Genomic DNA, 17,250 nt, shown 5'->3' with positions numbered 1-17,250 from the left:
ATGTGTCTGTAGACGTTCCCGTCTCCCAGCGGCAATCCTCGATGCACGCCAAACTTAGCTCCCCCGCTTTGGTTATGTGTTCAGTGGCATCGACCTACACCCCCAGCCCTATGTATGCAACCAATGCCGGCCGGCAAACTGTGCCATTGACGCGCATCGGCTCTGTACATACAATCGTACGCCATAGGAAAAAAAAAACGCCGGGATACCGGAGAGTCGAGATGATGTTGCCCGACACACCCCGGGCCAGTTTTGGGTACAGCCTCTCCCGGATTGCTGGATGCCGAGGATGCCGAGAACTTTATGTTCTCTCACCACACCGTGCTGCACTCTGATCGATTGCAGCAAAGGATATATGCGCCAGTGTGTTGATGGGAGAGAAACGAGAGATCCAAGCCCTCGTGGGTGCATTACTACTGGAGGGATGCATTTTTTGTTCCGCGCTGTTGATACGCCGCGCCCAGAATTCTGTCAATGTGCGAGTCCTACCCGTCTGTTAACTTATGTTCTCAGGAAAAAGGTTAAAAATAGGCGAAAAATGAAAGTCACTTCTTCGCCGAATCAGACCGTTTTGGGAGGTGTATTAAATATTAACACTTACAGCAATGTTTCCCTCCGCTCCTCCAGGACCTCCAAACAAAATGGCCAGACAAGCGAAACATTTCACTGCTTCGTTTTGGTATCCTTTTTTGTTCCACCAGCAGCAGCACAACAGAACACAAACGTGACTCCAACGACCTTTCCCTTGTTTGTTTTTCCTTTCTTCCCGGCCACATCGATGACGTTCGTCTGGCGTGAGAATGAGCTTTGGAAAAGCAGGATTCCCAGCGCGTTCCTCCTACCGACGAGGGTCATTCGAGTTCAATGGCACTTGGCCATATAATGCGTCTGACGAGATGAACACTTTTCTACCGTCCGAAGAAAACTTTAGCTCTTTCGTGCGGACGACTCACCCGCGATATGGCGCACGGGTTTTCCCCACCGAATGGAACAGGCAAAGAAAAAAAAAACCTGATGGAGGATAAAACTTTTTCCGCACAAAATTTCACACCAAAACGTCGCGGTGATGATCGAAATGGGAGTTTTTTTTTTGTGGAGCAAAGGAAGTGCTTTTATGTCCACGACACGAAAAAGGGACATGCAAATTTGGGGGCCGGAAGGACACAAGGGTTTTTGTTGGGTGGTTCGATTGTATAGAATCCCTCTCCCCCATTATGATGCTTGTTGACTGTATGCGTAGGATTGAAGTGGTTATCACGTTTGCGGTGTCTGTAGATAGTTGGCTCACTCTTCACTTCACGGAGAAGGAGTTGAGAAATTTATGATTATAACTTGAACGAAATGGCTCCAGGCAATCAATATGGTGAAAGGTGGAAGTTGTGTTTTCCTCCCCCTAAGTTTTGGGAAATTTTTCCTTCACAATAGAACAATAATGTCCGGATATAAAAATGTTTTTTTTTTTTAATTTAGGTTATACTTCTACTGCCTCGTACGATGATTCAATATTCCTGTAGCTGATACAGATGCTGATGAAGCATGAACAATATTCTATTACATCGTTTTATTTTTACATGAAATGCATTTGCTATTCGTTCGCCCTTTCCTACATATATGCGTCATTTAGCTGGAGAACTCCACTGCTGTATGGGAACACGGGATTTTCATTCCGAATGCAAATTAAACTTGTCCAAACCCCTCCTGAGGGAACGGTTGGATGCTGCGTCCGGTGGGATTGGTCCAACTACATCTGTTTGTTAAATATTCTTGCAATTCGAGCTTCGTCACTTATGTATTAAACATAAAAGTATGGACAGTTGGTATAAAAAACAACTTGTACTTGCAAACTCCACAGATAAAATAACAAATTTTGCTTCTCTAGATTACACGAAGCTTAAGTTAATGTTATTAAAGTAATAAAATATTTATTTCCATCTTCTATGACTCATCAAACTTTTTTCATACCATACGAGTGAGTCATACGAGTTTGCCTTCCCAGGGAACTACCCTTTTCTAAACAAGTCCGCACAATCGAAACCATATGTTGCCGGCGGCAACATGTATTGGCTGCCCTGTCTTGCACCTCCCCCAGTTGATTACCTCCCCACTTTCCCCCAACGCCTCCGGCGATGATGATGATGATGCTGCGCAACAGCCAAACGCTGCAAACAAAAACCTCCAGAAAGTAGAGTACCCTTCTATAGACTCTTCTCGGCTAGCTGGCACGACGAGAGGGCGTAAAAATGCAAAAAACTGGGCCCCCGTTCTACTACTGTACGTGTGTCATAGCCGTTTCCGCTTTCGGTTGTCAATTTTCTTAATGATTTTTCCATCCATGACAAACACACACAAGCGCCGTCTGTTCGAGCGTGTTGGGGGGAGGGGGCCCGGAAGCTCCAACTGACATTCCATGTCCGGTACCGAGTGCGTTGGTGGACTTACTGTCTGCAAACGTTAATAAAAAAAAACTGGACATCCAAAAAGCAGGAGTGCATTGGTGTGGGTGCATTTTAACCTATTGCACTCATTTCGTGCCTCTTTTGCGCGTACCTGAGCGGGGCTATTTTCGCACACCAACACTCGTTCGGGAGAGCTACTTAGAGGCCATTTGCAAGTGTTTCTAGTTAATGAGCTCGGAATGTGGTGGAAAGAGCCGATTCAGTTGATGAATTGCCATTTGGTGCATTAAGCGCAAGGTGTCTGTTCTGTGTCGAATTTTTTAAACTGTTGCTGCTTTTCATGTAGAAGAACTAATCCATATCGCTAAAGGAATAGTTTTCAACTCATTGTGTTTATGTTTTCCCAAACTACTGTGCCAAACTATTTTGTGTGCTTTTGCGTTCTCACTTTTATATTTATGTTTCTTTTTTTATTTATACTCTATACTTTTATACTTTTATTTATACTTAGACGACTTTTGTGTTAAACTTCTCTATTAATAATATTTCTACTTATTGTTTTCTACACATGTACTCTTCTTGATTTATTAATTAATGTTTTTACTTAAGTTTAGACCTTACAATTTCTTCTAAACTTGAAGGAAAGTTTTAAAAAATCCTTGCCATAATTGTAATAAAAAAGCTATTTTATTAGTCATTTATGATCATTAAGTATAAGTGAAAAAAATATCTAAAGTCGACACTTAATGCTTGTTTACTTTATCACAATTTGCAGAAAGCTATAAATTGATATAAGATTTTTCACTCGCGTGACTAATTTCGTGATTTTGAAATTTACTGCAGTACACCATAAAAAAAGCATAAAACACACAGTCCCCCCACTGACCCGTTACACCATGTTGTAACGGTTTCTCTTGTAATTCACCCCAGTTCCATTGAGGAACAAAGCAAGCACAAATATGTAACTGCATTCGATCAATTCCTTCCCGGAGCGTGTATGTGTATCCACAGTGCACCAGATCTACCTCCTAAGTGTAATTCCCCAGTCCGGCGTTACGTTCTGAAATCATCTCCAACGCTCCAAAGATCCCAGTAAGCAGTGGGCGCAAGTTGATTTCGAGTTCGTCTGCACTCTGGTGCAGCTATAAATAACCGCACACTGGCGGTGGTGGAATACTGGCCCAATGGCAGCAGAAAAATGTACTATTTACTTCGTAGGTGGAAATACAGGGTGACACACAGAGATGATCGTACTTTCGCCGAAACATGCTGTCATACATTGCACGCATTGCAACCATCCATTGCGCCGGTTGCGTGGAATTAAAACCGAATGTTTAGCGTGCCAACAAACGAGTGTACAAAAATATTAAATCGAGTGAGAGGATTTTTTTTGGTTGTCTGCCCCCATTGTTTGCCTGGTGAAACACACGAATGCAGATCGAAGGAGGCGTTATTTTGTGTGTAAAAATTGCAAAATTTCAAACAATTCATTTCGTCGTTTTCACCCGCACTAGAGCGTAATGTCAAGCTTAATTAGGGTGTGGCCATTTCACAAGAAATATTAATATCCATTCTCTCCACTCCCAAAGCAATGACTTTCTTCACCTTTTCATCTCCACTGTGTCCTGGTCAATTACAGCACGGTCCTTTAGAAATTGGACTTCTGTTCTGACGGTGCCTCTGGCGTCAGCACAACTTCCCATCCCAAATCTTTACCATTAGTACATGGTTTTTCCATCCGAAAAAACAGCACTCGATGTCGGATTGTCGTTTGCAAAGCATATTGACGAACCTCTGCGCCATTTGCGCCAATACCCCCTCCAGCCATTCTTGGACGTATTTTTCGCTAATCGTGGAACATTAACGAAAAGAAAACAGAAATTCAAAATAATGTTTGCTAACAGGCCGGGCATGAATCTCCTTATCCGCCTGTTTGCTGTGAGGCGCAAAGTGATTTTTTGGAGTTTTGTAGCTGTAACTTCTAGCGGCTTAGAAACTTACAAACCGGTCCAAAACGTTGAATGAAACACAGATTGTCAATCGAGAAACCACAAAACGATCTCCAAAAAAAAAACTGCATTTATGCATTTGATTGCTCCACGTGTGGTTGGATTCCCAGCAAGTGCGAACAGTTACAAACCGTCCCCGGGGAGAGTGGCATAAAGCAGACGGGCATAAAAACGGGGTATCAATAGAATCAGTGAACACCAAAAAAAAATAAACCACACACAAAGGTAACAGAATAGATCATAAAATGATAGCGGAGAACCGAAATCGCGCCCGGGTGCCTAAAGAGTTTGAAGGTTTTTTCGAAGCAGACATACGCAGCAAACGTGCCCGATGCCGCACCACCAATACGGCTCTCTTTCGGTGGATCTACCAGGTTTAATTACTTTTCTTTTCCGGTTCGGTGCGATACGGTGCGAAGTGAAGGATCAAGGCTTTGTTCGCCTCTCTACCGTCCATTCTTTCAGCCCACGGTTTGAGTGTTAAGTTCATTGAATTGTTGCTACCCGAGTTAGGTCTTACCATCATCCCCATCACGATCATGATGATCGCGCCATCATCTGGTATCGCGTATCTTTCCGACCACCATTTGACTTCTTCCCGTACGCCGAAAATCCGTTGCACCTTTTGTTGGCAAAACGCCAACAGCCGACCAGGGAAACGAAAACAAAAAAAAACGTTGCAGGAGGTGAGAGGCGAAAGCCGAGCCAACCAACCGATCGCAAACTCGCGGGCTCAATTACGCTGAACGATTTATGGTTCCAGTGCTTGCACGAACCCCAAAAGAAAACACCACCCAGTGTGTTCGGAAAACTATTTCTATTTTGGGTAATATTTATTTATTCTATACCACTTTCGGGACGCTGGTACGCGCTTATACGCCGGCCCGAATCGAATGCTCCACGGAATGCTCCAGCAACAAACCTGCCTACTTTTCGGCATTTTTTCGTATTGCTAATTATCCCCATCCATCGGATGGTGGATAGGGAAAGTTCAACTGAACATGCCAAAAAAAACTGAGCAACCCGTGTGCATGCACCCGTGTGAATGTGAAGCAATAGAGCGTGAATTATGTGATTTCGGTATCGGAAAATTGTTGAAAACCCTGTAATATTAATGATGCGTTCGCTTGCACCATACCGGCCCCGAAATGGCAACTGTGTCGCACCGTGTCAGCTCTCCTCGCCGGCATGGGTAAAGTGCAACCAGGAAGTTAACCTCGTCGATCATTTATTCAATTAGTAGAAATTTTTGTCATTTTTAAATCATTTATATACTCTCCGTGTGGTGGTGCTGCAAAATGCGTGGCATGTGAGAGTGCAACGAGATTTTAAAATGCATTGAACATCTTTTGCTGGAATTAGAAACTAAAGAAACGCGACTTCAAATATGTCTTTGATTACCAACGTGCAACGATCTTCGACATCTCTAAAGGTAACTTTGCTTTTTACTGAAACACTGTTTAATCCACTGTTGAATATCAGAGACCAAGTGGCTAAGACTAGTGGAAAGATGGTTGTGTTGACGGCAAGTAGTTTGGTGTCATTTTAATGACATAATCTGCCTATCAGAACCTATCGAGAGCTAGACACAATCGCCACTCACTTTTGTTACTTGCATTATCACAAAATAATGTTTTGAAATCAAGTACCGGATTGCGGAATATAAACCTAATGAGTAACCGTAAAGAAAAATGCTTCTTTTCTCATATCATCTGGCACATATGTTCTGTAGGCTAATGCTTTTTTTTATATCATGTGATAAACATTATTGTTGTTTAGATTATTAAGATCCACCTCAAAACGTTTATTAAATAATAAACGTTTGTTAAATATTGTGTTTTAACATTTGTACCATAACACTTGTTTCAAAAATTATACAACGAATTTGTGCCAAACTATGCATCATTCTTAGTACCTGAGGTAAACGTACAGCTCTCGGCATCTCTATAAGCCTGTACCTGTTGTATAATCCTGCTGAAAGGAACTTTGGGTTTGTAAGGACTGTAAAAACAGTCCCTTCAGCCACACACACACGCACTTTTGGTAAAATTATTCATTTTCTATCGATTAACTTCAAATCAAGCAATTGATTTTCAAGTGATGCTTTCAACATGCCACTCCATCCCAGGTGCTTCACGCTACCTTAAATAAGAGCCGTAGCAAAACGGCAGGTCCCTCCGAAGTGTACCTCCACGCCGGGCTGAGTTTTGCATTAATTCCTTGCCGTTTTTGGAGTGCTTTGGTTACTTCGAACCATGCCGAAAAGAAAAGAACCCGCAACGCATCACGCCAGCACGCATGCTCACATCTGACCGGAATCGAAAGGGATGCTGCTGTGCGAACAAAAAGCGCCCAGAGACAGGGCGGCCACTGCAGCCCTACCCAAAACCTAGAACGCAACCGTGTGCCAAACGAACCGGAACCGAAACCACGTGTTTTGAATGCCGAACAATTTGTAGCAAAAATTCAGGCTCGCTCAGGCAGCAGCAGCCAGCCATGGTTGGCGATCCTTTCTGCAGGACGCCTTTCCGTTGCGGTGGCAACATCGTACCATTTTCGTACGGTTTCGCTCGATATCAAACGGAAAGTGAACCGAAATGTAGGTTTCCTGAGTGCTTCTTTCACCGCTTCTTCGTCCATCTCGAAAAGAGGAGTGTTTGATTGGGCAGTACGGTGCCCCCTACGGGTTTGTCCCCATTGCGAACTGGCATCTGGTTGCAATGATTGATGGTTTTGCCATGGTTTTCCATTTGCTTACTGCCAGTGAGTGTTGTCCAGCCCGGAAGGAAATCAGCTTAGGACGGAAATTGGACCAAAGGCGTTGCACAGTAAAGTGCAGCAGGAGCATGTTTTTTTTTTTGTTGGTGCCTTTACGCCTTCGTAAACGTTTGATTGATGATTTATGAGAAAATGGTTGTAGGGCGCCATCGAACATCATGGCAAGTGTCAAGAAAGGATGTCAAACATTTGGATGATTCGTTTTGTACCTTTCTTTCCAATTTATTGTTGACATTGCGCCCAATGAATATTCCCCAATTGTGGAAAACATATTATAAATATGTGGAAAATATTGCTTTAAAATTATAAAAAATGCTTAACTAGATAGTTTCACAAAGATTAGGAACAGAAGTCTTAAAAGCAATGTGAAATCTTATATAAAATTGAATAACAAGATTAAGAACATAAATCAACATAAAATATTAAAGATAAAAATGAAGTGATAAAATATTTTTAACTTAAAAAAACACTAAACCCTAAACATCGACAACGGTTCGCTCATTTCAAGGTTGAAATGCAAAATGCGGGCAAAAAACCATTTGAATAAGCATCACACAACATCACAATGAAGCAACTTATCCAACACACGCCGGCGGAGCAGCACGTGCCAGTGAAATAATTAACGTTTCTTCGTCCACTTTGCATCCCGGACGCACATTCATGCCAGTTCGATCGCGCTCAAATGTGATTACACATTCGACAAGTCGTACGTAAAGAAGGGAAAAAAAGACGACCTACTCCTCCGGCCCAACATTGTAACCAATAATCGTGGCCACGTTTTTGCCACTCCAATTTTGATCTCGTGCAGTGTGGCGCCGAACGTGCCGTACCGTACCGTACCCGGTTGGCATTTGGTTGGCGATTGGACTAGATTCGTTTGCACGCGTAGTTTGCGTGGAGTGCTTGAGGGACGTGAAAGAACGCCCGAGCCGCTTGTTGGCGATGTAAATTCCCCTTTACAGTGCTTCGTAATTTGTTCTTTGAGGATCGTTTTTTTAAGGTACGTTTCTGTTCCTCTGACGAGTATGCGTACTGTTTAAGAAGCATTAGAAACATTAGAAAAGGAGAACAAATTTGCCATTACGTCGAATAAGTTTAACTCTCTGCTGCAGTTATTAAGGTTCCAAGGGTTATTAAGACCATTAGAGTCCATTAGAGAGTTCCAACCAAGGGGATTTTTTTTTAACCAAACAGGAGTATCAATAGAGCTTATACATAAAGAAACAATAGCAATGCATTAGGCATTCATCTAGAAAATTCGTCCACACGTACCCCAATTATCGAAAATCCTTGTTTGATGGCATTGATAAGAGGTTGCTCACTAGGAGCTTTAATCAGTGTGAAGTAGATGAGGTCCCCAAAAGTCAGTAACACGTTACTGATATAGCTTTAAAAGACCGCTACCAATTTGAAACCATCAGCTGATCGCACCTTCGTCATCTCAACAATGTCCAGGGCTATGATGAACAGCAGGAAGACGACCTTTAGTCTTAATTCTCTGTGAGATTGAAACCGTTTCCTGGAGCATGTTCGATATTTACACGCTGGACTAGCACGACCAGCAACCTACCATGTGGAGGGCTACCCATAGGCCATATGTAGTTACTCTAGAATTGAAAAATGAATAACTAACGCAGAATACGTAGAGTTCTTGAAGTACTCTAAGCATTTGTCGTTTCAGTAATCTGAAGAAATTGTTCCGGAAGAAAGCTTTTGTTGTGCATTTGGTGGCTCTATAAGGCAGTTTATATTACGAGTTAAAAGAGGAGATCTGAACGATAGTTTTGTATTGAATGCTACAAACTTAAGATGGTCAATACATTTGAAAACCATACTAAAACACTCAATCTTCTCTTTCTCCACACAGTGACCGACTCGCGAAGTTTCCCGCAGCCCTCGTCCCAGCACACCACACCGACCACGCAGAAGAAGAAAGGTTTCTTCAAGAGCTTTTGGAAGAAGTCACGCCACTATTCGCTCGAAAAGCAGTAAAGCGGTTTCGCGACTACGGGGCGAAACGCGGCACAGCCACGGGCAAGTGCACACGTGAGCGTGAAAGTGGTAAGGTGTACCCTCTTTTTGACCCTTTTTACTGGTTGGGCTAGTGACGCACTGCTTTACAAACGTCACGGCGTGGTGACGGGTCACCCCTCCCAAACCCCCAAAAGTCTCTGAACAGGCAAACCACGAGCTAACATGCCCTGGGCAGGGGTTAGGTAGTGTGAACATTTAATGTGTAAGTGCAACTAGTTGCGAGTAGAACACACAAGAAAAGACAAAAAAAAGAAAGAACTACTAGAATATACATTTTAACAAACAACAGCATGGAACAACTTCCCACACACACACACACACACACAGACAGACAAACGAAACAATGGAGACGAAAGGAGATCGTAAAGCGAAAGGTTCTGTCAAACTTTCTTTTGAAGACAAACAAGGAAAACAACATCAACCCGCTGTCCTGCATGTCCTGTTCCAGTTCCGCCAAGTGTTGTCATTCGCCATTTTGAGTTTTGTTGTTTGAGATAAAGTGAGGAAAAACCATTTCAAACATAACCCAAAAGAAAAGGGAGAAAAAGCATAAGAAATACAGTTTAATATGAATTTGCATAGTGCGTTTACGTGTATGTGTGTGTGTGTGTTGGCCGGAATGATTTAGAATAGTTGGAAAGTGTTTGTGAAAAGGTAGCTTTGATATTGGTCCTATTGATAGAAGTGAAGAAAACGACAAGAGTTAGCAAGTAATAGGCAAAAAAAAGAAAACAAAAAGGGTAACGTTTGAAAAGAAGAAGCGATAAAGAAGGAAAAACAACACAATAGAAAAACGCGAAGGAAACAAGAAAAGATATTAATCAAACAGGAAAATAAGGCATACGAAGTAAGACAGAAAAAAAAGCAAAGAAAACGGTAACGCGGTAAGTGGTAAATAGATGAAAAAGAATGATAACATGATTGTTCCCTACACTCTAACCTAAGTACAGTTAAGGGAAATTCGGAAAATTGCACAAAAGCAGGAAAATACAGGATTTGGCGGAGAAGCGCCCGGATCGTGCACAACACCCCAGATGTATCTGTTTGTTGTTTTTCAGAAGGAATAGGAAAAATGGATGCGATAAGTTTGAAAGTTTGGAAAAGTCGTGTAAAGTTTATGGGAAAAAAATGGGTTGGATTTTTTATACTTTTCCTCCTTTTTTTTATTGGTTTCGTTTCTTCCTTCTTTGCTTTCGTTCGGAGCGGTAATGCTGCTCCTGACTACGTTGTGAACTTTGTCCCAGTCCTTTGTAATTTATAAAACCACAACAACCGAAACAATGGTGTGTGGTTTGCTTAGGGTTTATATGTGTATTTTACATTGTACAGACTGTTATCAAATGTGTGTTATGTTTAAGAGTTAAGGCTTTTGTTTTGCTGTTTTCGTTTTAGTTTATTGTCTTTTTACTGTTTTATTTCGATTTAAATTGAAATAATCTTACCTTCAGTGGTTTGTGTTTTTTTTTCTTTTCCCTTTTTTTTTGTGTATTGTTTACACTTTGGTAAGATGACGCGTTCATGCTTATGTTATTGAAAAAAAAAACAGTTATTAGAAGAAAAAAAGAAGATTTCGAACACGTAACAAAGAAGAAGCACAACACATCTCCCAAGTTGTTCCTCAGAAAAGAAAACCGCAATTTTATCAGCACCTATTCGGTAACGTAAACATTAAACTAAATCTTAAAACAAAGTTGGAAACAAGACGAAACAAAACACAAAACCAGTGAATGCTGCTATTGCGCACTCACATACACATTACGATACGAAACCATCACACAACAAAAAAAAAAACAAACACAGCAAAACCACACAATAACACATACCCTGTTGCCGAAGCGGCAACATATCCTTTTAGAGAAGATGACGAACAAACAAACAAAATGAATAAACAAAACTAACACACAAAAAACGCTTTCAAAATAACGTCAAAGGTAGACATTGATGCGTGGTAAGTGAGATGCGTGGTAAATAGCGCAAAACACACAAATAAAAGTTAAACAATAACATAACATAAAACATGTAGCAGAGCGAAAGGTTTGCGAAATAGGAAACGAAAAGAAAAAAAACACAACCACTACAGCAAACTGATAAACTGATAATGTTAATTATTGGCGTACGAAACGAAACGCAAATGAACCAACCAAACCAAACCAAACTAAACCAATCTTAACAAAACAAAAAAAACAAAGTACTCCGTAAAACGGATCGGAATCTCACCCTTTCCTTCCTGAAGGATTCCTTTCCCGCCCCCTTCCCATTCGCAGCCCAACATTATGTGACGGAGAGTGGCGGAGAGAAGCGAAAGCATACCGAACAGGAAAACAAAAAAACCCCAAACAGCAACAGAAATGTATCTCACATTTTGCTTACATTTGTATCGAAACAACAAAACAAAATAAAAACAGTTAGCGTAAATAAAGAATCACAACTCTAGTACTCAGAGAGAGAAACAAGGGTGTTGCTTTTGTTCCATTTTTCTTCTGTTTATGTTTGTTTGTCCACCTTAAATTTTGGGTAAGTATTGAATGAAAGATAAATATTAAACTTCAGCATTATTTCAACGAGTTCGATAAGGATAAGGAAGGTTCCAACAAGAAGTCTTCGCGTAGAAGTAGGTCCATCACAGCATAATATCCTGAAGAGAATCTTGAGCACGATTGACTGTCACAACCCGCTTCAATTTATCGTGTCTAATTCCGATTGGAATTAGTATCTCCATAGCAAGCATGATGGCTGATTAGACTGGTTGGCTCTTTGGCCCGAACGCCTAATTAATCCGTCTGTTTTGTGAAGATGCTACCCGAAGAAAAGGTGTTATGTAAGCTTACCGCTGACACCCGCTAGCGGACGGATCAATTAGCTGGAGAGCGAATCCTGCGGGGAATAATCGTATTTGCCCACCGTTCGTGAAAAGCATACTGAGGAAGGGACACCGCATCGAAACGGAACGACGGTGGTATGGGTGGAGGAGAGGTGTGCCGAGCCTCTTACTTCAGTGTAGAAAATGAAGTAAGATTTTTAAAATTAAAAAAAACTGAAAGAAAATTTAGTGAAATGGCAATTTTTCATCCAAATAACATATATTTTGTTTTACTTTAATACTTGAAAGAATATCACACTGTCAACGAACGATCGCCATCGCAAACAGATGACTTCCCCTCTAGGAGGATCTGTTCTCTCCTCTCTCTCTCTCTCTGCGCGCGTTCAGTCCCCAACCGGTCGAGAAAACAAACTTTTGAAAACGACCCGTTTCGTGATTTCCTGCAACAGGAGACCATCCAACGGAGGAGGTAGCGTTAATCCTCATCTAATCAGCCTGGTATTTCATATAGCTGTACCCTTCTCGCTAATGGATCGTAGCTAACGATCTTCCTCTCACGGCTTATCACTCTCGCACTACTATCAAAGGAGAGAATACGCGCTGGTGTTAGTGTATCGGACGGAGAAGAATGCATCCCGCATCTCTTTCCAATCCTGGAAATTTTCCGATGGTGTCGAGCGAAATTGCTCCACAACTGACCCGTTTCGTGGTTGCTGGTATCAGGAGAACATCCAATGGAAGAGGTCACACTTGTTCTCATCCCGGCCGGCCTGCTATTTCATATAGCTGACTCTTTTTCGCACGCATGATCGCATATGCCACGCGTGAAGATCTCCAACGACAGTCGGTAACATACATATATCAACACCCTCGCTTTGACAATATAAATATGTATAAACTATAGATATTTGGAAATCCTTTGTCGTTTATGGAATTTCAATACGAGTCCATGCATGAGTCTTTGTGTAGCTCGCGAAGCGAACCCTTCGAATATGCTTCTAGAATCTCCAGGGAGCATCAAAAGTTCCTCGAAAATTGTACGTTTAAATGTCCAGCCGTGTTTAGAAAAACATTACCACGAAGCAGAGGAAGAGTTTTAAACCCAAAATTAATAATTAATTTCTTAACATACAGCAAAATCTTAGGTAATTTTAAAAATAAATGTCTTCAGAGATAGAAAGATAATATAAGCAGGCCTATCGCCCTCGCCCAGCAGGCTTCCGAACGAACACTTCCCCTTTGTCTTCCCACTGTTAGTCCACCATCGGATAATCGGTTGCTAGGTAACGATGATGATGCTGCTTCTCCTTCAACACTGCAAATCACAAGCGTACATCGTGCGAACGCACAGACGGATACGGCCGGGAAGAAGCGCAACCCGCATCAATATTCCACTGAAGCTGTTTCCGGTTTGCCGCCGCCGGAGAAGGCCAATGAACAAGTGGCCAACAATAAAAGTGATCGGAAAAAAGGAAGCAGAAGCATCTTTTTGCACGTGATTGGTAGAGGGTGTGCCGTTTGCAAAAAGCATTCGATCGGAAAGCGCATACGTACGATGTGCGCGTGTAGTGGAGTGGAATTGGATTAGAAGTGGTTTTTTTTTTGGTATGGGGCGATGAATTGTGTCATTAACCCGAAAAGCTCCACCATCAAACGATCATGCATGATTTGTTCTTTCAGTATATTCTGGTAAGTGCTATGTTTTAAAATGTTTTTATTAAATTTAAAAAAATTAATAATTAAGTGAAAATTTTACCATTCTGCTTAATTGGTAGCCATTGGCAGCGGTGTATTGCAGCATTTTTCAGCAATGGCTTCAGAAAGAAAGGAAGCAACACCAGAGCTTTCCAACATTATAGTAGGCCAGGAAAAGGGAAGGCAGGTTCACGAGATCTCCTTATCTGCTATGCAACGATGGCTCTCTTTAGCGACACATTGAACAAGAAAGCGGATAAGATCATCTGCCAAATGGAGATCCTGATCGTCCTGATAGCTGGAGCTTATTTTTACCGACTTAGCCGGATATGTCTTGATAAGACACAATCCCCACGCCGGCGTCTTTATCGTACGTCAAGACAACTCATTTCTAGACACAAAAAGACATTCCGAAGACCCGTCACGTCGAAGTTTCAGCATGAAAAAAACAGCAAATTGCCGTAACTTTCTTATCGAAAAATCGCGACCAACTCACTTGAGATAATAGCGCACACACCTTTGGACGACCAGCAGCGCAGTTCGAATGTGTGCCCGCTTATCAGCTGATTAAAAGGTGTGTTCGTGACCCTCCACCCCAGTAGCGGAAAGAAGAACATCAAGACACAACAAACGGGGAAAAAGGTGGACACAAAATTCATACAAAACCAATACAACTGATCTAACTAATTTCGAATGTTTTTTTACTTTTAACACAATTCCAGCAATAACACAGCTAAACAGGGTCCTTTTTTACATTTTCTTTACTGTACTGCACTCGCAAGTGTTTCACATTACCTTTTCTGATGTGCCGCGCGCTTCTTCTGGCGCTCCTTTCGTTCAGCGGCCGGTAAACACCCTTCTTTTTGCTGTGGGTTACGGTTTGTTCGGTTCGGTTCGGTTTTTGTTTGTCGCATTAAGAAAGATGGATGATGATTTTGTTTTTCGCTTTCGCATTATGCGGTATATCTATATGCGGTGTATGTATTTTGTTGTATATACTTGTCTTGTTGTGTGTTTGATGCTTTTGCTTCCGATGGCCCTCTCCTTTGCTTGTTTTCTTTCCGCACTCTTTTGCTTTTCCCACCATCCCTCCCCCTCATCCCCTTACTTTCACTTTCTTCAACGCTGTTCCGTTTTTTTTCGCTTTTCTTTGTTTTTAGTATATTATCACTCGATTTGTGTGTTTTGTGGTTTTGCTTTTGATCGCTCTTTATGTTTCATTATTCTCCTCGCTATTTTATTAATGCTGTTTTTTTCTTCTTCATTTTCCCTCTTTCTCTTTCTTACTTTTCGCTATGGTGTTAGTCTTTTAATGTTAGTATTTCGTTCTTCCCGTCTTTTTTTTCCTGCTGTATATGTGAGGTTTTCTTTTCATCTTGTTCTACTATTTGCTCCATTTTCTGAGGTTACAGTTTACGGCTCTATAATCTTGTTTTGCTAGGATCTTTGCGTTTTCTACTTTCCATTTTTCCACTTCTGGAAAAGAGTTACCAAACAAACAACCCACATGACTTGACGCTCATGTTGTTTTTGTATTTTCCTACACTGTTTTTTTGTAAAGAATTCACGTTCAGCATGGCCAGTAAGTTTCCTTTCTTTGCTTCATAACGTTGCAAACCCACTGTTCACGCCCATCACACTAACGGGGAAGAATTGACTAGAAATCTCCCAAATAAAAAAATGTACAGACATTAGGCCCCCCTCCTGACCGGAAGGGCTCAAAAACAACATCCACTATATCCCTGCCCGTCTTTAATCGTCAAGAACACACAGCCCGCAAAAGGTTAAGGGAATAGAAAGGTTCCTTCAAGAAGGTAAATTCCCGATCTCAAATATCATGCGGCAAGCAAGAACTGAGACGACACTTCACCACCGTAAGAAAGGAGAGTGTTTAGAGAAAAAGGGTGAAAAATCCAACCATGTGGAATGGAACTCTTTCGGGCAGTAAAGTGAATTTATCATCGCGACCCGGCTTATCCCAACGCCTAAAAACTGGAGCTCAATAAGACGTGTGAAGGTAGTGTGTTTAGGAGAAAATGGACAAAGGGAAAAGCGTTACTTACTTGTCGCGATTTGCAGTCAGTAGTGGACAAAACAACCGGCCACAAAGAACGGCCTCAAAGCCCTCTCCTCCCTTCTTATCACACACCAAACATTATCTTTCCTCGGGGGACAGCAGACCAAACCAACCAGGTTTTTGTGTTATTTTTTTTTTTGTAGAGCTTTTCATTACTTTTATTCTTCGCTTTAGCCACATTTTACACATCATTTTAGGCAAAAAACAAACAAAATTTTAAGCTTACACAGTATTATCAATATTTTGTTTTTATTATTATTCCCTTCTCCGTACCGTACACCTGCTCGTCGTCCGTGTGTCGTCTGGAGGTTTGCTGTCCTGTCTGGGAGTCCACTCCACGTCCAAATTCCGCTCGTCGTAATGTCGTAGTGTCTGTTGTCCTGCGTAAGTCGTCCTTCCTGTCTGTTCTGTTGCGCGTTTTCTAAGCAGTAAGTGTGTGAGTGTGTCCTTATTCGTCCGTCACGCTTTTTCCCTCTACGCAGTCTTCGCTCTGTATTCTAAACACCGTTTATTTTCATCCTAATTATGCAATCTCTCGCTCTCTGTATAGTAGTAGTAGTAGTCGAAGAATTTGTCCATCGTATTTTGTTTTCGTATTTTCGTATCTATTGTGCACCTTCTTCTTACCTTCTCTTCCACCTCTCCCGGCCCTTCCTGCTACCGTTTCCCTTTCCCTAATATTCACTTCCGCGTTTAGAGAGATCTGAACGTGATCTTGAACTGCTGGCTCTCGTGTTTGTTGGTATCGTTACCTCTTCCTCTGCTATACAAGATGGTTTCTTTCTTCCTTCTTGCTGGATGTTTTACATTTTAACTGTATTTCTCCTAGTGCATTAGAGTACTGAGTAAAACAGAGCATACATTTCTGCAAACTTACCTTTTCCTTTCCTAACCAAACACTAGTTTGTTCTGTCATTTCGACAAATCAATTCTACATTTGATCGCGCGGTGTGTGTGGGTATGGTTGTGTATGTTTGCTTGGCGAGAGACTTTCACGGCACATGTTTTATCGGGTTTAGAGGATGGCTGTCGTTCGTTATCATTAGGAAGAGGATGGGAAATACCATGCAGGTAGGTAGAGGTAGTTTCTACTACCAAATACTGCCTCTGTCTTGCAGTAGTTCGACAGACTCGTCAGATAACGAACTTTCCGATAATCCGAGGCCAATTTTCATCTCCATTTTCCACTTACACCCCCACACTTTCAAACATGCACACACACACGCGTGCGCCCGTTTACACGAAATAGTATGTTCTTTCCTTCCATTTACGCTCTCACCAATGAATGATGATGAAGTTTCCAAATTCCATTATCCAATCCATAGTAAGGTTCATATGTTTCGATCTAAGTTTTGTTGTTGTTGTTTTGTATCTTCTTCATCTTTCGACTCTTTATTCAAGTGTGTTTCTAGTGTTTAAATTATAAAAAAGCAGTATGAA

The 17,250-nt window shown here is 41.6% G+C and overlaps 1 protein-coding gene across 1 annotated transcript in view; it reads left to right on the top strand.

Annotated features, from left to right (window-relative positions):
- The window catches only part of LOC128716353 (mucin-5AC), a 142,962-nt gene extending 133,787 nt beyond the window's left edge, over positions 1-9,175 (top strand). Inside the window, exon 18 of the mRNA XM_053811272.1 lies at positions 9,051-9,175. Coding sequence (XP_053667247.1) covers positions 9,051-9,175 — 125 coding nt within the window. The remainder of the gene's footprint in view (positions 1-9,050) is intronic.
- The last annotated feature ends 8,075 nt before the right edge of the window (positions 9,176-17,250 follow it).

This window comes from Anopheles marshallii, chromosome 3, assembly GCF_943734725.1.
Source record: "Anopheles marshallii chromosome 3, idAnoMarsDA_429_01, whole genome shotgun sequence".
In the NCBI taxonomy this organism is placed as follows: Eukaryota; Metazoa; Arthropoda; class Insecta; order Diptera; family Culicidae; genus Anopheles; species Anopheles marshallii.
Note: the sequence above shows the minus strand (reverse complement) of the source record. Positions and strands in the feature narration are given on the sequence as shown.